Source organism: Castor canadensis, chromosome X, assembly GCF_047511655.1.
Source record: "Castor canadensis chromosome X, mCasCan1.hap1v2, whole genome shotgun sequence".
Taxonomy (NCBI): Eukaryota; Metazoa; Chordata; class Mammalia; order Rodentia; family Castoridae; genus Castor; species Castor canadensis.
Window position 1 is genome coordinate 99,418,636 of NC_133405.1, and position 25,174 is coordinate 99,443,809.

At 40.3% G+C, this 25,174-nt stretch overlaps 1 protein-coding gene across 3 annotated transcripts in view; it reads left to right on the top strand.

Moving 5' to 3' along the window:
• The first annotated feature begins 443 nt into the window (after nt 1-443).
• Znf41 (zinc finger protein 41) overlaps nt 444-25,174 on the top strand; it is a 54,220-nt gene continuing 29,489 nt past the window's right edge. The window contains exon 1 of one of the 3 annotated variants that reach the window (XM_074062843.1): nt 444-803. In XM_074062843.1, the coding sequence (XP_073918944.1) occupies nt 681-803 (123 nt within the window). In that variant the 5' untranslated portion in view covers nt 444-680. The remainder of the gene's footprint in view (nt 804-25,174) is intronic. The other 2 variants (XM_074062845.1, XM_074062844.1) reach the window with 2 other exon arrangements.

Below are 25,174 nucleotides of genomic sequence, written 5' to 3' on the forward strand. Positions count from 1 at the left end.
GAAGTGCAAATTAATACAACCAATCCAAATTCGGATATTCCGAAGAGGACTTTAGCCTTAACGCTACTAAAGGTGCAAGGTCCCAAGAAAGGCTAATATCTGCAGTTTGCAAGTGAGCTAAGGTGCTGCACCTCTGATGGCACCCACACCCATGACTCCTCCACGGACCCTAGTCCCCGCGCCCACAGAGGTTAAACTGTCGCGGTCGGCGGCTTCCACTTCCTGGCCTACGTCTGACACATATACGTCCCCCTCTCCCGCCCCCGCCTCCTAGGCAAGTGCACAGGTTCGGTGACAGCGGAGACGCCCAGCGAAGTGCGAAGGGGGCGTGGCGGGGCTGAGGAGGGGGCGTGGCGGGGCTGAGGAGAGGGCGTGGCGGGGGCGTGGTGGGGCTGGGGAGAGGGCGTGGCGTGGCGAAGCTGGGTCCTCCTCCGGCCCGCTGGGGGAGGTTGTGGGAGACATTTAAACGAGCCGCGGCTCCCTAAGGGAGGCGACCCAAGGCCTCAGCCCCCCACCCCCCAGGCTGGGAAGCAAAGCGCCCCGCCCACCTGCGCCTCGGAGGTCACTGAGTTCCCAGAGCTGAGGCGGAGGGAGGGTGCTTCTGTCCCCAGAGAAATGCCACTGAGGACGATGGGGTGGGGAACCGCGGGCCGCAAGGGTGAGGTGACCATCCTTCCAAGATGGCGGCTCCCGTAGAGACACTGGCAAGGTGCCAGCTGTGTTCCTTGCCTGACAGAGTCACCGAGGAAAATCGGAAAGCCCGCGTCTCCGCCGGCTCACGCACGCGCACGCAGCGAGACCGTGTAAGTGCACCAGGTGTGACGGGGGCGAGGCCGCGCTCCCTGTCGCCGACAAACCAAGGGTTCCTTCCAGCGCTTGGGGACCTGGGGCTCTGCGGGTGACTTGAACTGGCAGATTTAGGACAGTGAGTCACTGACATGAGATAAGACGGGGTGATGGGACTCTGGGGTGAGTGACGGAGCTGCTCTGAGGTCACTTACGGGGAGAGGCAGGTGCAGACTGGGCTTGTGGGTGAAATGATGGGGACCTTGGGGAAAGCGAAGGAGGTCTGAGGGACACGTGACGAGAACCTTGCAGTAAGGGATGCAGGGTTGCCAGGGTAGGTGGCGGGCTGTCTGAGAAGTGAGCGTTGCCGAGTCGGGGGTGTCCCTGTGGGACGAGGTGTGACATTGGGCTTATTGGGTGGTCCGGGGTTTCTGCGGGGTAGGGGATGCGTTTATTGGGGGCTAGTGAAGGGTCTGTGGAATCAGATCCGCAGCTTCTTGCGGTCGGGGCAGCTTCTTGGGGTCAGGGATAGGGGGTCCTTTTTTCAAAACCTACTTATTTCAAAACCTACTTTTAACCTGGTGGGTCCCTCTGTACCTCTGCTTTCTCATTAATATCTGCCTTGACTTCAGTCTTTCTTTTCCTTGTTTTTTCCCTTCTTTTTATTTTATTTTTCTTAATTTTCATTTATTTTACGGTGCTGGGGATTGAACCCAGGGCCTCGTGCATGCTAGGTGAGTGCGCTCCTTCTGGGCTATATCCTGTTCACGTTTACCTCATTACTATTCAGTCATTTGCTTTTATAACATAAGCATTAAGTTTATGATTTTTCTCTAAGAACACCGCAGCCACTGCTTACTTCTATTGTGTTGGAATTTCTGTTGCGATTTTTCTTCGTGACTCCTGCATTATTTAGGTAGGAGATTTGGAGTTCCCAGGTGTTGAGAATTTTGTTACTGGTTTCTAATTTGTGGTCAGAGACTGCCATGTGCGTGATCATTACGTCTAGGGATGGATATTTTCCTACTTCTTTTTTCAGTGGTACTGAGGTTTGAACTCAGGGCCTCACGCTTGCTAGGCAGGCGCTCTATAAGTTAAGCCACTCCTCCAGCCCGGGACGGATATTTTTAAGTTCAATACATACCACCAAATCATTTTCCAAAAGTTTTGTGAAATTGAAATTCCCACCAGCAATATATAAAAGGGCTCATTCCAAAATCCTCTCACACTGAATGTTGTTTTTATTTTCCCATTCCGAGGGCCAGATAAAATGCTAGCTAGTTTGCTTTGATGTTCACTTTCCTGACTAGTGATCAAATATTTTCCATATTTATCAGCCATTGAAATATATTTTAATTTTTTTCATATCTTTTACTCTTCATTCCTTTAAGTGGTTTGTCTTTCTTACTAATTTGTGAATATTAACCTTCTGTTATTTATTCTGTCTTCCTTCCTTCTTCCTTTCTTCTTCCTTCCTTCCTTCTCTTCTCCCTTTCCTGCTGCCTCCCTCCCTTTCTTCCTCTTTCCCTCTTTCCATAGGGTTTCACTTTGTAGCCCAGGCTGGCCTCTACTGTTTGATCCTCCTGCTTTTACTTTCCAAGTGCTGAAATTACAGTTGTGTACCGCCATTCATGCCTGTAACTATATATATTTTTTATCTTTCTATCTTTAATTTTTAAAGGTGTCATATACAATTAGAAAAATTGTAGACTTGATTTGAATAGCTATATCTGTCTTTCCAGGTTCTGGTTCCTCATTTCATATCTTTTCTAGTGAATTCTCATTTCATGCTTAAATAAATATATGCCTTAAATTTATTTTAATCTTCTTAAAGTTAAACTTTAATCCAACTAGAATGAACTCTGGTGTGTGGAAAGAAATGAGACCACTTTGTATTTTCCTTTTAGACAGCCAGTTTGCCAGTATCAGTTGTTGAATGAATATCCTTTTCTAATTCAATAAGTGTCACTTCTGTCACACAAATCCCCAAATGTATATTGTTTTATTTGTGAGCTATAATTTGTTCTTCTGACAGCTGTATCTACTTCCTTTAAACATTACATTGACTTTGGAAATAATTTTAATATCAGGCACTATGTTTCTTCCTCACTGTTTTTTTTGCTCATAAGAATATTAAAACCATTTTATCTAGTTTCAAAAATAACTCTTACAACCATAATAATTTATACTGTTCTTATTGTAGGCTCAGCATCTTTTGAAACAGTTCATTCATAGTACTAGGATTTGAACCCAGGGCTCTGTACTTGTGAGGCTGGTGCTCTATCACTTAAGCCACACCTCCAGCCCCCAAAATAGCTCCCTCTTAGATATCTTACTTTTGTTTTTGTCATCATTGTGGATAGCATATTTTTTCTATTTTCAAAGAGAAAATCTATTGATTTTCATAATTTTATTTCTTACCCGATCTAATTGTCAAATTCTCATATGAAAGGGAGTTGCTTTTCATAGCCTCTTTTCCTAGATATCATATCACATCCAATTAAAAGGACTCGACCTTCCTTTCAAATATTTATTCTAGAAAATTTATTCATTTTCTTTGCATTCGCAGAATGTCAAGCACAGCGTTGAATGGTACTTGATAGACCATCTTGTTGCTGATGTTAATGAAAACAACTTGAGCGTGCATTTTTTTTGTTGTTTGTTTGTTTGTACTGGGGTTTGGACTCAGCTTGCTATGCAAATGCTCTACGTTATTCCCATTTCTGTGCTTTGGATGTGGGTTTGTTTGTTTGTTTGGTGCACTGGGGCTTGAACTCAGGGCCTCACACTTGAGCCACTCCATCGGCCCTTTTTGTGTTAGTTATTTTTCAGGTTTTTTCCTGGGCCTGGCCTCAGATCATGATCCTCCTATGTACGGCCTCCCACATGACTGTGGGACAACAGGCACATGCCACCATGCCCAGTTTATTGATTGAGATGGAGTCTCACTAACTTTTTGCTCGGTCTGGTCTCAAAGCAGGATCCACCTGATCTCTGCCTCCTGAGTGGCTGGGATTACATGTGTGAGCCACAGGCCTGAGATACTGCTTGGCATACTTAAACATTTGTTAGTTGAAAGTACAAACATTTCTTGAGTACCTACCCCAAGGCAGATACTGGGTTTGGCTCAAGTGGCAGAGTGCCTGCCTAGCAAGCATGAGGCCCTGAGTTCAAATCCTGGTGCCACCAAAAACAAGAAAACAAAACAAATCAAAAGGAAAAGGTTACATTGTATGCATTAGAAGGCATTCCCCACTCCCACTCTTACCCCAGCATGGTAGCCACTAACCTACCTTCTGTCCAAGACATTTTATATAAGTGGAATCATAAAATATGTGGTCTTTTATGACTGTCTTCTTTCACTCAGCAAATGTTTTCAAGGTTCCTCTTATAGCATAGATCAGTACTTTAGTCCTTTCATTAATTTTTATTGTAGAACACTCAACCTAGGGTTTGTCCTTAACTAATTTTTACATGCACTAGACAGTATTGTTCACTGCAGGCCCAGTGTCATACAGCAGTCTCTAGAGTTTATTCTTCTTGTATAAGTGAAACCTTGTCCCCATTTCTGTGCTTTGGGTATAGGTTGGTTTGTTTGGCAGTACTGGGATTTGAACTCAGGGTCTCACACTTGCTAGGCAGGGGCTTTTACTACTTGAGCCAGTCCGCCAGCTCTGGATGTGGTTTTGATGTGTCCCCACACATTTCATGTGTTGGAAGCTTGGTCCCCAGTGTGGTGGTGGAACCTTTAAGAAGTGGGGCCAACACGAATAGCCAAGGTAATACTCAGTCAAAAGAACAATGCAGGAGGTATCACAATACCTGACTTCAAACTATATTACAAAGCAATAACAATAAAAACAGCATGGTACTGGCACAAAAACAGACATGAAGACCAGTGGAACAGAATAGAGGATCCAGATATGAAGCCACACAACTATAAGCAACTTATCTTTGACAAAGGAGCTAAAAATATACGATGGAGAAATAGCAGCCTCTTCAACAAAAACTGCTGGGAAAACTGGTTAGCAGTCTGCAAAAAACTGAAACTAGATCCATGTATATCACCCTATACCAAGATTAACTCAAAATGGATCAAGGATCTTAATATCAGACCCCAAACTCTTAAGTTGATACAAGAAAGAGTAGGAAATACTCTGGAGTTAGTAGGTATAGGTAAGAACTTTCTCAATGAAACCCCAGCAGCACAGCAACTAAGAGATAGCATAGATAAATGGGACCTCATAAAACTAAAAAGCTTCTGTTCATCAAAAGAAATGGTCTCTAAACTGAAGAGAACACCCACAGAGTGGGAGAAAATATTTGCCAACTATACATCAGACAAAGGACTGATAACCAGAATATACAGAGAACTTAAAAAACTAAATTCTCCCAAAACTAGTGAACCAATAAAGAAATGGGCACGTGAACTAAACAGAACTTTCTCAAAAGAAGAAATTCAAATGGCCAGAAAACACATGAAAAAATGCTCACCATCTCTAGCAATAAAGGAAATGCAAATTAAAACCACGCTAAGATTCCACCTTACCCCTGTTAGAATAGCCATCATCAGCAACACCACCACCGACAGGTGTTGGCGAGGATGCGGGGGAAAAAGGAACCCTCTTACACTGTTGGTGGGAATGTAGACTAGTACAACCACTCTGGAAAAAAATTTGGAGGCTACTTAAAAAGCTGGACATCGATTTACCATTTGATCCAGCAATACCACTCTTGGGGATATACCCAAAAGACTGTTACTCCAGAGGCACCTGCACATCCATGTTTATTGCAGCACTATTCACAATAGCCAAGTTATGGAAACAGCCAAGATGCCCCAGCACTGACAAATGGATTAAGAAAATGTGGTATCTATACACAATGGAATTTTATGCAGCCATGAAGAAGAACGAAATGTTATCATTCGCTGGTAAATGGATGGAATTGGAGAACATCATTCTGAGTGAGGTTAGCCTGGCTCAAAAAACCAAAAATCGTATGTTCTCCCTCATATGTGGACATTAGATCAAGGGCAAACACAACAAGGGGATTGGACTATGAGCACATGATAAAAGCGAGAGCACACAAGGGAGGGGTGAGGATAGGTAAGACACCTAAAAAACTAGCTAGCATCTGTTGCCCTTAACGCAGACAAACTAAAGCAGATACCTTAAAGCAACTGAGGCCAATAGGAAAAGGGGACCAGGAACTAGAGAAAAGGTGAGATCAAAAAGAATTAACCTAGAAGGTAACACCCACGCACAGGAAATCAATGTGAGTCAATGCCCTGTATAGCTATCCTTATCTCAATCAGCAAAAACCCTTGTTCCTTCCTATTATTGCTTATACTCTCTCTACAACAAAATTAGAAATAAGGGCAAAGTAGTTTCTGCTGGGTATTGAGGGGGAGGAGAGGGAGGGGGCGGAGTAGGTGGTAAGGGAGGGGGTGGGGGCAGGGGGGAGAAATGAACCAAGCCTTGTATGCACATATGAATAATAAAAGAAAAATGAAAAAAAAAAAAAAGAAGTGGGGCCAAGTGAGAGGTAGTTGTCACTGGGGCAGCCACCCTTAATATAGTTCTGCAGGGACCTCAGTTAGCTCCCATGAGAGAGAGTTATAAAAGAACAAGCCTGCCTCCTGATTCCCTCTGACTTCCTGCCTCACCATGTGGTCTCTTCTGCATGCACTCCCACCATGGTGATGCCTTCTGCCATGAGGCTCTCACCAGAGACTTTCAGCCTCCAAAACTGTGAGCTGAATAAACCTGTTGTTTTTACATTACTCATTCCCAGGAATTTTGTTATGGCAACAGAAATTGGACTAAGACATCTGTTGAACAGCAGCTCCCCATTTCCCCTTCTTCTTAGTCCTTGGCAGCCACGGTACCACTAGATGTCTTCATGATTGACTGTTTTACAAGTAAAGTTCCAAAAACTCTCAAAGATACCAAAATCTACAAATGCTCAAGTCCCTATATAAAATGTCATTCTATTTGCCTATAACCTCTTCCATATATTTTAAATCATCTTTATATTATACTCAATATGAAGCAAATGCTATATAAATAGTTACTATATTGTAGTGTTTAGAAAATAATGACAAGGAAAAAGTGTGTCCATGTTCAGAAACTTTCCAAATCTTTTCAATCTGTAGTGGTTGAATTTACAGATGGGGATAATTATACTTCATTCCTTTTTATTCCTGTGTAATATTTCATACCACATGTTGGTATGAAATTTATCAGTTGATAGACAGTTGAGTTATTTCTACTTCTTAGCCATTGTGACCAATGCTGCTCTCAGCATTTGTGTACAAATTGTATAGATAGACATTTTCTCTTGGGTGGATATCCAGGAATGAACTTGTTGGTATGGGGAAGTGAGACAGAATTTTACCTCTCCTCTTGTAGGGTTTTTGGGGGCTGGGCCTGAGAAATTGAGGTAAGAGAGATCAATAGGAAGAAAGCATACAAATTTGTTTGATATAAATTTTAAAAGCCTTCATAAAGAAGTGAGAGCTGGGCTTGGTGGTACACGGCTATAATTCCAGCACTTGGGAGGTAGAGGCCAGCCTCGGCTCTATCATGAGCACCCATCACAAAAACTAAAAAGAAGAAAGAAAAAGGAAAGAAATGAAGTCCTGGGCTGGGAATGTGGCTCAGTGGTACAGCACTTGTCTAGCACGCATAAGACCCTGGCTTCCATCCCCAGCACTGCAAGAAAAATAAAAACAAAAAACCCAGAGAAGTAGAGCCAGTCACTTACAGTAAGTTGTAAAACAGCAACTCAATTGTGTGAGGAGTCTTAAAAACACAAGAGTTATTTTATAAAATGTGTGCAAAATTTCCTGAGTCACAACTTCCGTCCTTGGCGGATGCTGTTGGTTTAGGAAGAATGCCTTTCACATGGAAATTTCACCTGCTCTTAAGAAACAGAAGGTAGGTCAGAATGATGTTGTACCTGTGGGGTTTTGTTGTTGTTTTGGCAGCAGTGGTATTTGAACTCAGGACCTTCACTTGCTAGGCAGGTGTTCTACCACTTGAGCCACTCCACCAGCCCTTTTTACTTTAGTTATTTTTATTTACTTTTTGGTGGGATTGGGGTTTGAACTCAAGGCTTAGCACTTGCAAAGCAGGTGCTCTACCACTTGAGCCACACCTCCAGTCCATTTTGCTCTGGTTATTTTGAAGATGGGGTCCATCAAACTATTTGCCCAGGCTGACCTCAAACTGCAGTCATCCTGATCTCAGCGTCCCAAGTAACTAGGATTACAGGTGTGAGCCGCTGGTGCCTGACACTTTAGTTATTTTTGAATAGGGTCTCACATTTATGCCTGGGCCAGCCTGGACCACAATCCTCCTGTTTATACCCCCACACATACCTGGGATGATAGGTACACACCACCACGCCCAGTTTTTATTGATTGAAGGGCTCTCTAGAACTTTTTGCCTAGGCTGGCCTCAAATTGTGATCCTCCTGATCTCTACCTCCTGAGTAGCTAGGATTACAGGCATGAGCCACCTCGCCTGGCTATACCTATTGTTTTTCAAGTGCTTTTAATTCAAAATAGTCACTGTGTCAAGAGCGGTGTATTTTTAACTCCATCACTGGATCACATGATACCTTTATATTTAACATTTGAAGAACTGTCAAACTGTTTTCCAAAATGGTTGTACTTCTTGCTATCCCACCAGCAGTGTACGAGGGTTCCAATCCTTGCTAACCCTTGTTACAATTCTTTTTTTAAAAAAACCTCTTGCCATCCTAGTAGGGGTGAGGTGATATCTCATCATAGTTTTTGTTTTTGCTTTGTATTGCTGGGGATTGAAACCAGGGCCTCATATATGCTAGGCAAATACTCTACCACTGAGCTACAACCCCAGCCTCCAGCTTTGATTTGCATTTCCCTAATGACTGCTGATGCTTGAGCATCTTTTCCTGTACTTACGGGATTTTAATATTGCCTTTGGATAAATATCTATTCAAATCCTTGTCTATTTTTTGAGAGAGTCTCCATATGTAGGCTGGGCTAGCCTAGAACTCATTCTGTAGCTCAAATTGACCTCAAACTTGCAATTCTCCTGCCTCTACTTCACAGAGGGCTGGGATTATAGGTATGTACCACAATACTGGGCCCTTTGTATATTTTTTAATTGTTTGTCTTTGTATGATTGAATTTGAAGAGTTCTTTTTTTTTTCAACACTGGAGTTTGAACTCAGGGCCTCACTCTTGCTAGACAGGTGTGCTTGTCACTTGAGCCACTCTACCAGCCCTGGAAGAATTCTTTATATATTCTGGATACAAGTCCCTTATCAATACATGATTTGCACGTATTCTCTCCCATTCTGTAGCTTTTTACTTTCTTAATGGTATCCTTGTGGCTTTCATATGTTCCTATTTTAATTTGTATTTTTGTTAGGAATGATGCCTGAGTTGTGTCAGAGGCTTTTGGACGTTATGGCCTTATGGTGTTACTGCCTTAATTATATACATATATAACGTGGATCCATCTTTGTCTTCCTAGAATAATTCTGTGTAGTGGAAGGCAATTCTTACTGTGACTTACACTTGAATTTGCACTAGCAATAACTAGTTAGTAATATTTAATTTTTTACCATTAATCCCCACTCCCAGTCATCTGCTGTACTGGAGATCAACTCTGAGCCTTTAAAACTAGGCAAGTGCTCTCCCACTGGGCTATTCCCCGTGAGTCTCACTATGTAGCCTGGGCTGGCCTCGAACTTACTATATAGCCCAGGCTGGCTTTCAACTCATGATGTTCATGCCTCTGCTCTTCCCCATTCCCCACGCTTGGATTACTGTCATACACCACCATGCCCAGCTCCTTTTTGTTTGTTTCTTTTTCAGACAAGATCTTATTTTGGGGCCCAAGCTGGCTTCCAATTTGCCATCTTTCTATTTTAGCCTCCCCAGGGGTGAGATTATAGGTGTGCACCACCACACCTGGCTGCCTGTGCTCTTTTTTGTTTTGTGATGTATTTAACAAGTGTTGGTATTAAGGTTATGCCATTTTAAAAAGGAATTCAGGAGTTTCTATCTTATGTGTTAAAGTGGTATAGATATAATCTTTAAAAATGATAAAATAAAAAATGTATAGATATCTTTAAAGTTCAGCTATACATACATTTAGAACTAGTGTTTTTTAAAATTGTAAATTTTAATGATTTTTTTCTGATTACTGGTCTTTGAAGATTTCTATTTTGGGAGGAATTCATTTGGGTAGTTTACATTTGCTCGGGATTTTATATTTTCATGGAGCTTTCACGTAGTATTTCATTAACTTATTTCGATCACTTGTGTGCCTGGGCAATAGATCCTTTTTCATTTCTGAAATTGTGTGAACGTGGGTGTGCTGTGTGTGTTTTATCTATCTTTTCCTTTCTATTTTACCTTATCATGTTGCTTGTGAATATTTTGTCTTTTTCTAACTTCTTAGTTTTAACACCTAATTTATTTATCTTTGACTTTTTAAGTATTAAAGACATCTGAGACTAATGGATTTTTAAATATAGCTTTTAGCTATGTCTCAAAATTTGGTATGAGGTTTATAATTTTGTTGTCAGATTTCATCTTCAATCTAGACATGTTCAGAGAGTATTTCCTTTACTTTTCTTTGGTGCTGGGGATCAAACCCAGTGCCTTTCACATACTAGACAAGCACCCTACCATTGAGCTATATCCCGAGCCCTATTTCTTAAACGAGATCTGGATTTTGCAGTTTGGTTATCTTTTTATTGTATATTTCTGATTTTATAGGATTACAGTTAATATTGCCTGCCAAATTTCTAATTTTATAAGATACCAAGTTTTTTTTCTTTGAGTCTAAGTCACAAAAAATTTTAAAGATGCTTGTAAATGATACTAGGAGTATAAGAGAAGAGAGTACAATTGTCCCTCTTCATGCAGGAGGGATTGTTTCTAGGACCCCCTACAAATACCCAAAGCTGTGATGCTCAAGACCCTTCAATAAAAGGGTGACATATTTGTGCAAAGCCTATGCAATCTTCCCTGTACTTTCACTGGCCCCCAGATTACTGGCAATACCCCATACAGTGTATCGGCAAATAGTTGTATACTCTGTTGTTTAGGGAATGGTGATAAGAAAAAAGTGTACATGTTCAGTATAGATGCAACCATGGCTGTCTCTGGAGATCAAATTCAGGACCTCATACATGCTAGCAAGTGCCATACCACTGAGCTATGTCCTCATTTTATTTTTTTGGCGGCACTGGGTTTGAACTCATGGCCTCACACTTGCTAGGCAGGTGGTCTAGCACTTGAGCCACTCTGCCAATGAGCTATATCCTCAGCCCTGAAGAGTGCTTTTGACAGGCCCAGAAGACCAAAATTCGTATGTTCTCCCTCATATGTGGACATTAGATCAAGGGCAAACACAACAAGGGGATTGGACTATGAGCACATGATAAAGTGAGAGCACACAAGGGAGGTATGAGGATAGGTAGGTAACCCAAAAAAACAAGATAGCATTTGAAGTCCTCAATGCAAAGGAACTAATGCAGAAACTTTAAAGCAACAGAGGCCAAGAGGAGAAGGGGACCAGGATCTAGAGAAAAGGTTAGTTTAAGAAGCATCAACTTAGAAAGTAACACATATGTACGTGGAAGCAATACTAGGAATCTCCCTGTATAGCTATCCTTACCTCAACTAGCAAAACCCCTGGTCCTCCTTATTAATGTTCACACTCTCTCTTCAACAAAATTAGAGATAAGGGCAAAACAGTTCCTGCTTGGAAGTGAGGGGGTGGGAGTGTGAGGGAGGGGGTGGGGGGAAAGGCGGGGGGGAAGGGGAGTAATGACCCAATCATTGTATGCACATATGAATAAAGGAAATTAAAAAAATAAAGAGTGCTTTTGAGTCTATGAATACAGAGGGATGACTGCATAGTCATTAGGCACAATAAAGCTCTGTGTCTTGAATTTAGCCTATTGATTATGTATTGAACCCAGGTCTACCTGATCCGTCATGTTACAGGAAAGATACAACAGTCTTCCAGCATAATTATGACTCTGAGACATTTTGTGGTTGCTGTTACAGTGCTAGAACTCAAACTGTACCATTAAACTTTTTACATTGAAATAAGTATAGGTTCATGGTACAGAGAGGTTCTGTGTACCCTTCACCTAGTTTTCTAATGGTTGCATCTTAATAAAATCATAATATAACATAAAAATTTAGTATTTGACACTGGTACAAGGTATGTCCATAGTGCTATGTCATTTTGTCATGTGTGTAGATTCACTTAACCTCCACAATAAAGAAACAGAACTAGCCAGGCATGGTGACACAAGCCTGTAATCCTAGCTTCTCAGGAAGTGGAGATCAGGAGGATTGCAGTTCGAGGCCAGTGCAGGCAAAAAGTTCACAAGACCCCATGTCAACCAATGGCTGGGCGTGCAGCTGTCATCCTATCTATTCAGGAAATGAAAATCACAGTCCATGCCAGCCTGGACAAAAATAAGAACCTATCTCAAAAATAAGGAATGCAAAAAGAGCTGGTGGAATAGCTCAAGTGGTAGAGCACTTGCTTAGCAAGCACAAGGCCGAGTTCAAACCCTAGTACTTCCAGAAAATGATACAGAACTATTACGCTTTTATAGTCTTTATCCCTGTACCACCTACTCTAACCCCTGGCAACCAATTGTCTGTTTCCTAGCTCTATAATTTTGTCATTTTGAGAATGTTATATAAATGGAAGGATACAGCGTCTGACCTTGTGAGATTTAGGGGGTTTTCACCTAGTAGAGTTCTTACAAATCACCCACGTTGCTGCCGGTAACAATAGTTCCTTTCTTTTTACTGCTCAGCAGTGTTCTATTTTACAGATAAACTAGTGTGTTAAATATTGAGGCTCACTGTGACCATTTCCAGTTTGGGGATATTACAACGGTCTTGGACAGGTCTTTGTGTACACATAAGATTTCATTTCTCTGGCTGAATGTTAGGTCATATGATGATTATTTTAGGTTTTAAAGAAACTGCTAACCTATTTTTGAGAGTGGCTGTACCACTTTACGTTCCCCCTGGCAATGTATGGGAGATCCAGTTTCTCTGGATCCTCTCCAGTATTTGTTAAAGAGCAGTAATCACAGAGAAGAGAATAGTTGAAATTTACCATTTTAAAAAGGCACCAGTTCTAAGTGTGTTTACAGCTGAACTTTATAGAAGGGGCCTATGTCATTTTAACACATAAAAGGTAGAAATTTTCTGAACTTCTTTTAAAAGCTAGCATAACCTTAATACCAACATTTTGTTAAATACAGTGAAAAACAACTATAATTTTTAGGGGTTTCTATGCATTTGTATTGGTTTTGTTTGTATATGTTGAATGACCCTAAAGGCTTTTGCAAGTTAATACTTCTTTATTATTTTATTATTAAAAGCAGTCTCCCCTTTTTTGTTAATCTGTTGAGTGCTTTGGTTCTTAATTTCCACCTCAATAATTACACGTCCAGACCCACTTTCATTTTTTTTCATTTGCCTGGCATATTGGTTATTTTAAAATCCTTTTTGCAATATAACATCGTGCAGGAGGGGGTACACTATGCATGCTTAGCTTGGTTTTTAACAGACCGAACAAACATGCCTACCCACCACTGAGATAAAGAAATATGCATTACTCACTCTCTAGAGGCCCCCTGGTGCTCTTTTGCAGTCACCAGCCTCCTCCTAAGGAGTACCGAAGGAATCCTAGCATCTGCTAGTGTAGATTAATTTCATGTTTTGGACATTTATATAAATGTAATCACACAGCAGTGTTCATTACTGTGGTTTCTTTGGCTTGATACAATGTTTGTGAAATGAGATCCATGCATACTGTGTGTAGCAATTTGTTCTTTCTCATTGCTAAATAGTATTCTCTCATATAAATACAGTCACGTAAAGCGTAATGACATTTTGGTTAACAGTAGACTGCATATATGACAGTGTATACCATATAGCCCAAGTGTGTGCTATATCCCTTGTAGGTTTGTGCAAGTGCACTCTATGGTGTTTGAACAATGACAAAATCAACTAAACGTGGTTCTCAGAACAGTCTCCATTGTTAAGTAACATCACTACAGCACAACTCATTTATACTGGTTTATTCATTCTGCTGTTGGTGGGCATTTGAATAATTTCTAGTTTTGAATAAAGCTACTATGAACATTTTTGTTCTTGTTGCTCTTTTTTTTGGTGGTACTGGGGATTGTACGCAGGCCTTGCACATGCGAGAGAGGCCCTCTGTCATTTGAACCATGCTCCAGCCCTTTTTTGGCTTTAGTTATTTTTTAGATAGGGATTCATATTTTTCTTAAGGACAGCCTCAGACCACAGTCCTTCTACTGTACCTCCCAGTAGCTAGAATCAAAAGAAAAGTTCCATCACATACAGCCTGTTGATAGAGATGGGGTCTTGCTAACTTTTACCCAGGCTGGCCTTGAACCTTGATCCTCTGAATCTCTGCCTCCTGAGTTGCTGGGATTATAGGAATATACCACCATACCTGGCCCTACACTTTCATTTGGTAAACGTAAGTTCACATTTCTCTTGGGTGCATACCTAGGAATTAAAACCTTCCATGATAAACAAAAACTAAAGCAATTCATAATGACTAAACCAGCACTAAAGAAGATACTCAAAGAATTCTACACACAGAAGAGGAAGATAATACAACCATGAAAAAAATAAATCTCACCAGATGAATAGATAAACAAACGAGGACTAGAGAAGATCAACACTACAAAAACAACAGAATGACAGGAATTACTACACACCTTTAATAATAACTCTGAATGTTAATGGCCCAATTCCTAATCCAAAGACACAGATTGGCAAACTGCATTAAAAAACAAGAGCCAACCATTTGTTGCCTACAAGAAACATACCTCACTGACACAGATAATCACAAGCTTAAAGTGGAAAGATGAAAAAAGATTTTCTAAGCAAACACAGTCCCCAAACAAGCAGGAATATCTATACTCATTGTTAGACTGAAAGAGGCACAGGATAGATAGGCGGGAGGCAGCACAAATGCCAGCGCAAACACAGGGTTTATTATTCCGGAAGAAACCCTGCAGAAGGGATCCCCAGCAAGAGAACTGGAGCCTACCCTGGCTTACAGACTGGGAGTAGATATAGGAGAGGGGTCTGGAGGGGAAATTTTGCTGGGTGGGAAAATTTTTCCTGAGTTAATGATTGCTAGGGGAAGCTAGAGGAGGTAAGTGGTAATAAGGTAGATAGGTTGCTGACCAGCTCTGGACCTCCTGGCGAGGTGAGAGTTTGTCATTTCGTTGAGACTAGGTATGGTCCTTCCAGTAGGTGGTGGGTGTTTCCAGTAAGCTGCCCTACAAGGGTAGGGGTTCTGATCCTAACATGGCTTCCCTTTGTTCACTCTAACATTCCTGCCTTTTGAAATACATCTATAAAAGGGAACGGATTGGGGTATTCCTCTACCTACTTCCTGCTGAACGAGGATGTTGAGGTCTCTTAAAGGGCGGGAGTATTGGCTGGGTCTTCTTGCTTTAGGCAACTCTAGTGGGCCTGTTGGAGGAATAATCTGATTATGGGTAGTATCCTCGACAAATGCTTGGAGCCTCTGGGAAACAAAGCAAGAAAGCATTTGAAAAAGACAAGGTCACAATGAGGAAAGAAATAAGGGGTCCCAGCAGAGGGAGGACCCATGGCGCTCACTTAGCCCAGGAAGGCCACTGTCCCCAGCTGTCCATTGTTTGTTGTTGGAGGTTGGCAGCTTGTTCCTGAAGTGTCTTAACAGCATTGCAAATGACCCTGGACTCGTTGACATAAAAGCAACATTCTTCCTGTAAAAAGAGGCAGGTTTCCACCTTTTCAGCAGTTAGGAGGTCAAGAGCCACAACAGTTTGGGAGGACTACTCCTGCCAAGGCATCAAGTTGGTTTTTGGAGGGTGGAGATGGGCTGACTTAATTCATCTAGGGTGTTGGTGAAACTACTTGAGAGTTGTTGAAAGTAGAGCAAGGAAGTAGTTACTCCTGCTATCCTGGTCCCCAGGAGGCAGAGATTCCCAGGCCAACAAGGAGAGGGATGATCTGTATGGCTCTTTTGGCTCAGGCCCCTGAGGGTAGGGAGGTTAAAAGGGGAGCTGACTGACTGATTATTAGGCAGTGTGCCTGTATCAGGGGTCTGGCGTATGAGAGCACAGGTGCTGAACGAGTTAGCAGGTAAACAGAGAGAGAATGAAGTTTCACATAGGAAAAAGAAGCCTGGTGTGCACAGACAGAAGTCATAAGTGAACGTTGCCAGCAAAGAGCGTGTCTCTTTGCCCTTGTCCTGTGTGCCCCAGAGGGGAAGTTTTTGTCTGATTCCCAGATTGAGAAAGAGCTAGACAGCACGGCCCCTGTGAGAGGTTTGTATTGGGCCTTTCGATCAATTCCTATTTTGGGGGTTAGATCAATAAAAGTGTTTTTAGGGGGTGGGAGCTGTTGAAGAAAGTAAAGGTAAGTAGGTTTTTCAGGGTTGGGCTCTGTTTTGGGAACAACCAAAACACTGCTGGCAGCATGTGGGAGAAGGCCTATGTAAAGGAATGTCGCCTTTGGGAGATAAAGTGAGACATGCCCTTAAATACACATGGGCCAACGGTTAGCAGCATGAGAAGGAAAACTAAGGGATCCTGGGGTGCAGACATTGGCTATAGGTTTAAGTAGACAAAAGAACTGGGGGCAGGGGACAAAGGTATGTATACTTAAACAGTCCCAGCCACAGGTAAGACTGGGTTGGTCATTGTCTCAGTTCTGGTTTTGGGAGAGGTTCCAGAATTTTTATCTGGAGGGTGCTCCATCCTGAGCACAGTCTGTTGTTGGCGGTAGTTTCAGTCCCTTGTCATAAAGATGTTATCAGTCATTTCTGTCCTTTCTTGATTTCAAGAAGGCTGCAGGAGAGAATGGTTCAGAACAAAGAGATACAAAATGGAGAGATGCCATGCTTTTTCCTGCTTTTAGTTAATCTGTGGGCCCAAGTAAGGAGTCAGTGCTTTTCAGCAAAAGTAGTTTAAGTACCTCTTATAATCTTTTATGTTTGAACATTTTTAATTTTGAGGGAATTGGGGTTTCTTGGCCAGTAATAAATCAGTACAGAGGACAGGGACATATAGCTGGTAGCTAAGTCAAAAGTACTTGTTATTTTAAGTCTAAAACTAGAAACACTTTTGTAAAGTAGAATACAGAGTAAGTAAAAGTCAGAAGACTCCCAGTTAAATAGACTGTGTAGGGGAACCGATTTTAAAATAACCCCATGAGCATAGACAAGGTACATCTGGAGCCAGCGAAAAATAGTCATTTTTATCTTTACTTAAATAGAAGGCCTTGGCCAAAAATATGAGTTTGCCTTCTGTCAGAGGTGACTGCAAGGGCTTGAATGTCTAGTAGCCCTGCATAAGATCACTTCTTTGAAGCCTCTTGGCTTTAGTAATCTTTTGTGAGGTCTGGCACAGGTGACTTCATCTGAATTATGACAGCTTTCCCCTCTTGTCTCCAAACCGTTTGTCTCTGAACAGTCTTCTCTGAAGAGTTTGTCAATTAACCATTTTTGTTAATGAAAGTCCCTTGTTGCCAGGAATAGCTTTTCCCAGATATTTTGATCAGGTCCCACGTTGGAGGGGGAGGCATCAAGCAGGTCAGGTGGTAATCAGTGCCAATTAAGACTCGTTTGACCAAATTATAAGCAACAAAAGAGGTTTACAAGAAGTGGGCTTACCTGGGATCCATTCTGAGTTCTGTCTTGGACTATCGATGATATCCTGACATCTTAAAAATTCTGCAGAATGTCAGCAGACAACAGTTAAGTTTTACAAGGAGAATACAAAAGCCGACAAAAGCAAATATCTAAAAGGCTGACTCAGTTGAAAAATAAGTGCTTGTTTGAGTCATTTTTGTGGTTTGATTGCAAATGCTTCAGAGAAGAACCTAAATTCTGAATAAAAAGGCTTAGAATATCCATGATTAAAATACTGAAAAGTAGTTTAGGAATTGTCAGAACATTTAGTTATTTCCATTGCAGACAGCATTTTAGGAAAATAATTATGACTGACAGCATTAAAACAGCCACACTAAGTGCTCCTTGTTACAATTAGGAACATATGGACACAAGCCTGCAAAAGTCTAGCATTAATAAAATTTGAATTTGGAGAACATCTATATGGTAAAGGTTTGTTCCTAAGAAGGCTTATATGTTTGGAGAGTATAAATGCATTACAAAGGAGTCAACAACAATTAGCACCCCAGCTACATGGATGTCATATATACATATTAATTTAGTTTTTTCCCTTGGGGTAAAATTTAGAAATTTTGGCTAGAAAAGATAATAGGTGCAAATGACACTGACAAAAGTCAAAACTTTAGTAGATCCCTTACAAGGTAGGGGGACAGTGCCCATAATCCCAAATAGCCTTATTTTCTACTGCACAAGGACATTTTATATACATGGTAATATTTACTTGGCTGAGACAAACATAGGCCAGGTTTTAAATAGCAGGATTGCCCAAATGGCAGGGTTTTTCTGAATGTTACTGATTACAAACAACAGAACTGCCAAACGTTTCATTAACCATTTTATGCTAAAGGTTTAGATGGAATCCTTTTGGGTAAAAGAGAGCTTCAGCTGGTCATTTTACATATGCTAAATGGATACACTTTTAACTCTGCAAATTTTGTACTATATTTAGATAAAGTCTAGACATACAGCTCTACTTACTGTTAGTCACAAATCTATAGTGTACTAATTGTGTTAGAATTGCCTGAAATAATAGTTGTTTCATCACAGTTATAAAGTGGTCATTTAAGAGACCTTTATATGAGCAAATACTTTAATGAACTCTGATTTAGTTAAGGTTTAGTTTCTTAAGTATTTAAAAACTTGACAAGATCAACAGAAAACATGAGTTAATTATTTTGATAAACTCTTTCTTTACTGCAGTTTTTTACAGATGTTACTCAGAGCAGAACAGTATTAAGGTAGCCTTGTTTTATGGACAGAGAATCAGGTTCTAGTTTAACATGACTCTAGAAAATCTTTTCGGCAACTCTTAGATTATAGTCAACTTTAATAAAAATCTTTTCCCAGTAAAACAAAATACTCTATTAGCCTTATATTTTTAATATATAGACCCAGGAAGAAAGGCAATCTTAAGCCATTTCTCAACAGTAATTTACAAGAATACATTTGTTAATAGATCCAACTGTAAAAGAGAGTTGAATGTAAATTACACGTATGACAGGATGAAACAGATGGAGGTTACTGTCCATAAAATAATACCTATATTTTAGTTAGACCTGGTTGACATAAAACCCTTGAAAAACTCATTTTTCTTAAAAGTAGCAGTGGAAGAGGTGGAGGAGAGAAAAGAACAGAAGTCTTTCATTTTTTTACATTAACTGAAGATGTTCAAACACACGCATATGCAAAAAGTTTTAAATTAGGCATGCCATAACAAAACAAAAACTTAGATGGAGAATTGAAATTTCCTCCTTGGTCCCTCCAGTTGTGTGCATGTCAGACTGAGGGCATGGGTCCATAACCCTGACTGCATGGTGCCTTAGCCAGAAGAGCAGACAGGCCATTCCAGGGTCACCTGGTTATGACCTGATCCTTCTCCTGGTCTTGACATGTCTGCAATGCGAAAATGGTCTATCTCAAAAGCAAGACTTAAAGAAAACTGTTAGTAGAGTGTTTAAGCAGATTTAGAAGCTTAGTTTTACATGGAAAATATTCAGGAGGTTGGGACAGAAAGCAGCTCCAATCCTCAGCCACATCTCATTTAGATTTCCAATTGATTTTATGTTTATAGTCCAGGAACCATGTGAGTCACTCAGGAGGCTGAAAGAACTGACAATGTGACTTGAGCAGGACTTTTCTTTTCCTTTCTCCTCGTCCATTTTTGTCTCTGTTGTCCTCACTCAGATGGCCAGTCTGGGAGAGGAGACAGGAGCAGGCTATGGAGTAGGAGGGGGTGAAAGAAACCTCCATCATGGCTGAGACAGATTTAGAAAGAAAATTTTCAAAGTTAAACCCTTTATATATCTTGTGAGATGAGAGAAGAGGAAAGGATGGCAGAGAGTTGGGTTGAAGTCAGAGGAGGAGGGAGTTTTTTAATGGAAGACAGAGAAACCCGAGAGGAATTTTCCATTAGGAGGAGAATATGATAAGGTGATCAAGACTGACAGAGTCTAGAGCAGAGATAAACAAAGGCTTAGATATAGGGGGACCTTGGACCATGTCCCAAGTATTGCAGGTTTTTGAGATTGTGCTGAAAACTGCCCTGTTTGGGTCAATGGTTGTTGGGTCCAGACTGGGTTACAGTAGACAATTTCAGTTAGAGCCAAGGTCTGAAGGTTTTGGAGGACACATCCCAGGAGACTGTCCTTCAGGGGTTTGGATGATTCTGGTCCATTTTTGTGGAAAAGGTGGTGAGTAATCCCCACAGTGGTCCTACCTGGTAAGACAGACATATCAGAGGGCAGGAATGTCCTCACTGCTAACTGATAGTCTATGATATGCAGTGCACCTGGATTTTTTCTAAGTGTCCTTGGAAAATATCAGGTGAGTCCACCTAGTTGGTGGATGGAGGGAGTCTCTTGCCTAGCTGGGGCTTTGCTGTGGTCTACAGTAGTCCATAGTAAGTTAGGCAATTAGGGAGAAACCTGGACGGAGGGGAAACTCACCAAAATTAGAAGACCGGTGTTGGATGGAAGTCCAGCAATGGTGAAGTGGCCCCTGGCAGAGCCATCAAAGAAAGGAAGAGAAGAAAAGGGTGGGAGAGATCCAGTGATGAAAGGCAGCAGTGGATGGGGGAGGATGGTTCTAGCCTCTGTTTAGGATCTGGGAGTGAGCCTGAGAAGAGCTACGGCTTGTCCATTGCTTCCCAAGTTGCAAGAGTGGAGAGCTGAAAGCCCAGTCTACAAACTCCATCCTGGGTTTTGGCACCATCTGTTAGACTGAAAGAGGTGCAGAATGGATAGGCAGAGAGACAGCTCAAACACCAGCACAAGGTTCATAATGGAAGAAACCCTACGTAAGGGGTCCCCAGCAAGAGAGCTGGAGCCCACCCCTGCTTACAAACTGGGAATAGATAGATATAGGGGAGTGGTCTGAAGAGAAATTTTGCTGGGCGGGAAAATTTTTCCAGAGTTAATGATTGCTAGGGGAAGCTAGAGAAGGTAAGTGGTAATAAGGTGGGTAGGTTGCTGGCCAGCTCCAGACCCCCTGGCTTGGTGAAAGTTTGTCATTCCCTTGAGGTTAGGTATGGTCCTTCCAGTAGGTGGTGGGTGTTTCCAGTAAGCTGCCTGCAAGGGTGAGGGGTCTGATCCTAACATGGTTTCCCTTTTGTTCACTCTAACATTCATATCTGACAAAGCAGACTTCAAACTAAAATTATTCAGAAGAGACAAAGGTCACTTCATTTTGATAAAGGAACAATCCATCAGGTGTTTTTAACAATTATAAATACATATGCACCAAATGTTGGCAAACCCAATTTAATAAAGGAAACACTACTGGACATTAAAACTCAGATAGACCTCAACATGAATCTAATACCCCACTCTCACCAATATATAGGGCACCCAGACAAAAAATCATCAAGAAAACTTCAGAATTAATCAGCACTTATAGATCAAATAGACTTAATAGACATCTACAGAAAATTCCATGCAACAGCTGCAGAATACATTCTTCTCAGCAGCCCATGGAACTTTCTCCAAATGATAATATTTTAGAATATAAAGCAAGTCTTAATAAACATAAGAACTGAAATACCTTCCTGTATTTTATCAGGCCACAATGTAATAAAACTAGAAATTAATAACAAGAAACTACAGAGAATGTTCTAACACATGAAGCCTGAACAATTCACTTTCAAACAGTGAGTCATTAGAAGAAATAAAAAATTTCCTAGAATCAGATGAAAATGAAAACACAAACTTACCAGAATCTTTGGGACATAGCAAAAACAGTGCTAAGAGGAAAGTTTATAGCTATGAATGCCTACACTAAAAAATAAGATTTCAAATAAATAACCTAATTGTGCATCTCAAGCTCTTAGAAAGACAAGAACTAGCCAAACCCAAACGCAGTAGATGGGAACAAATACTAAAGACTAGGGAAGAAGTGACTGAAATGGAGACTAAAACCAATACAAAGAATCAATGAAACAAAAACTTGTTTCTTTGAAAAGATAAACAACTTTAGCCAAACTCTCCAACAGAAAGAGAGAGAAGACTCAAATTAATAGAGATAAGAAAAGGGACATTACAACGGATACAATGAAATCCAAAGGATCATTAGGGAATACTTCAGAAACCTATATTGCAATAGACTGGAAAATATAGAAGAAATGGATAAATTTCTAAGTGCATTTGACCAACAAAATTGAGTCAAGAGGATATAAACAGCCAAACAGATTTATAACAAGCGATAAAATTGAAGCAGTAATAGTCTCCCAACAAAGAAAAGGCTAAAACTAAATGGATTCACTGCTGAATTCTATGAGACCTTTAAAGATCTAACACCAATGCTCCTTAAGCTACTCCTTAAAATAGAAAGGGTAGGAGCACTACCAGACTTATTCTCTGAAGCCAGATAAAGACACAACAAAAAAGAAAATTACAGACCTATCTCCCTGATGAACATAGATGTAAAAATTCTCAATAAAATACTCACAAACCAAATTCAACAACCCAATAAAAAGATCATACACTATGATTAAGTTGGTTTCATTTCAGGAATGTGAGGATGGTTCAACATACACAAAACAATTAATGTAATACAGGATATAAACAGAACCAAGGGCAAAAATCACATGATAATCTCAATAGATGTAGAAAAAGAATTTGACAAAATTTAGCATCCCTGGGCTGGCAGAGGGAAGTGGTAGAGCGCCTGCCTATCAATCACGAAGTCCTAAGTTCAAACCCCAGTATCACCAAAAGAAAAGAAAAAAAAAAATCAACATCACTTTATGATTAAAACCTTGAAGAAAGTAGGAATAGAAGGAGCATGCCTCAACATAATAAAGGCTTTATATGATAAACCTTTAGCCAACAACATATTAAATTCAGAAAAACTGAAACCATTTCCTCTAAAGTCAGAAATGAGACAAGGGTGTTCACTCTCTCTACTCTTATTCAATATAGTGCTTGAGTTCTTAGCCAGCACAAAAAGGCAAGACAAAGAAATAAAAAGGATACAAATAAGAAAGGAGGAAGTCAAAATATCCCTGTTTACAGATGATAAAATCCTATACTTAAAAGACCCTGAAGACTCCAATGAAAACTCTTGGATCTGATAAACACTTTCAGCAAAGTAGTGGGATACAAAATAAACATAAAAATTCAGTAGCTTTTCTATATACCAATAATGAACAGGCTGAGAAAGAAATCAGGAAAAACAATCCTATTCACAATAGCCTCAAAAAATTACATACCCAGTAATAAACCTAACTAAGGGTGTGAAAGACCTCCATAATGAAAACCATAAAACATCAAAGAAGAAATTGAAGAAGACACTAGAAGATAGAAAGACTTCCCATGTTCATGGATTAGCAGAATTAATATCATGAAAATGACTATACTGCTAAAAGCAATCTACAGATTCAATGCAATACCCATCAAAATTCCAATGTCATTCTTCACAGAAATAGATAAAATTCATTCTAAAATTCATTGGGAAGCACAAATGACCCTGAATAACCAAAGCAATCCTACGCAAAAAAAGCAATGCTGAAAGTATCACAATACCTGACTTCAAATTATACTGCAAGCATTAGTAACAAAAACAGCATGGTACTAGCACCAAAACAAGCATGCAAATCAAAGGAATGGAATAGAAGATCCAGAAGCCCACACAGCTACAGCCAAATGTCTGAATTTTGACAAAGGCACCAAACACCTACATTGTAGAAAAAAACACTCTTCAACAAATGGTGTTGGAAAAACTGTATATTCACATGTAGAAGCCTGAAGCTAGACCCCTATCTCTCACTGCACAAACATTAATAAAAAATGGATTAAAGATTTTAATATAAGACCTGAAGCTTTAAAACTACTAGAGGAAAACATAGGGAAAACCCTTGGAAATATAGGCATAGGTAATACTTTCTGAATAAGACTCCAATAACTCAGGAAATAAGACCAAGAATTGACAAATGGGATTGCATCAAATCAAAAAACTTCCATACAGCAAAGGAAACAATTTCCAGGGTCAAAAGACAACTTACAGAATGGGAGAAAATCTTTACCAGTTATTCATCAGATAAAAGATTAATATCCAGAGTATATAAAGAGCTCAAAAAATGAAACAACAAAAGAACAAAGAATTCAATTAAATTAGCAAATGAATTAGACAATTTTCAAAAGAAGCAGTACAAATTGCTAATAAGTACATAAAAAATGTTCAACATCCGCAGCTGTAAAGGAAATGTAATTCAGAATGTCATCTCCCCCAGTCAGGATAACAACCATCAAGAGAACAAACAAGACCCAAGCATTGTATGCACATATGAATAATAAAAAAATAAAATAAAATAAAAAAGCAAACAACAACAAATGCCGACCAGGATGTGGAGGAAAAAGGAACACATTATTGGTGGGAATGTAAGCTAGTGAACCCAGTATGGAAGTTCCTTAAAAAAACTAAAAGTAGAGCTATCATACAATCCTGTTGCACCACTCTTGAGCGTATATCCAAAGGAAAGGAAGAGAGCATACAGTCGAGATACCTGTACACCCATGTTTATAGCAGCATTATCCAAAAAGTCAAAATATGGAATCAGTCTAGGCATGAATGGCTGAAGCAAATGTGGAATGTATACATAATCGAGTAGTATTTTGCCATAAAGAAGAATGAAATTATGTCATTTATAGGAAAATAGATGGAAATAGAGGTAATCATGTTAAGCAAAATAAATCTGACTGAGAATGACAAATATTGCATGTTCTCCCTTCTATGTGAAATCTAGTCCTTAAAAACGAATGACAGGAATGTGAAACAGGAACATTTTGGGGGTGAATGCAGGGGGAGGTGAAAAGAGAGGGTGAAGTGGGGATGAATATGATCAAAGTGCTTATACACGTGTGCTAGAGTAACGCAACCTATTAAAATTACGTTTAAAAGGGGGGAGGGGGATGAGAAGGTAACAGGAGTGAATTTGTAGGCATGTGTGGGAATATCACAGGGAAATCCCTTTGTGTAGCTAATGTATGCTAATAAAAAAGATCATGGGTTGTGCTTTTGTGTGTGTATATGCACACACTTACATACACAGAGTATTTGTCCATTTGCAACAGCATAGATGAACCTCTAGCGAATCCTGGGCATTGTGCTCGTCTAGACCATTACGC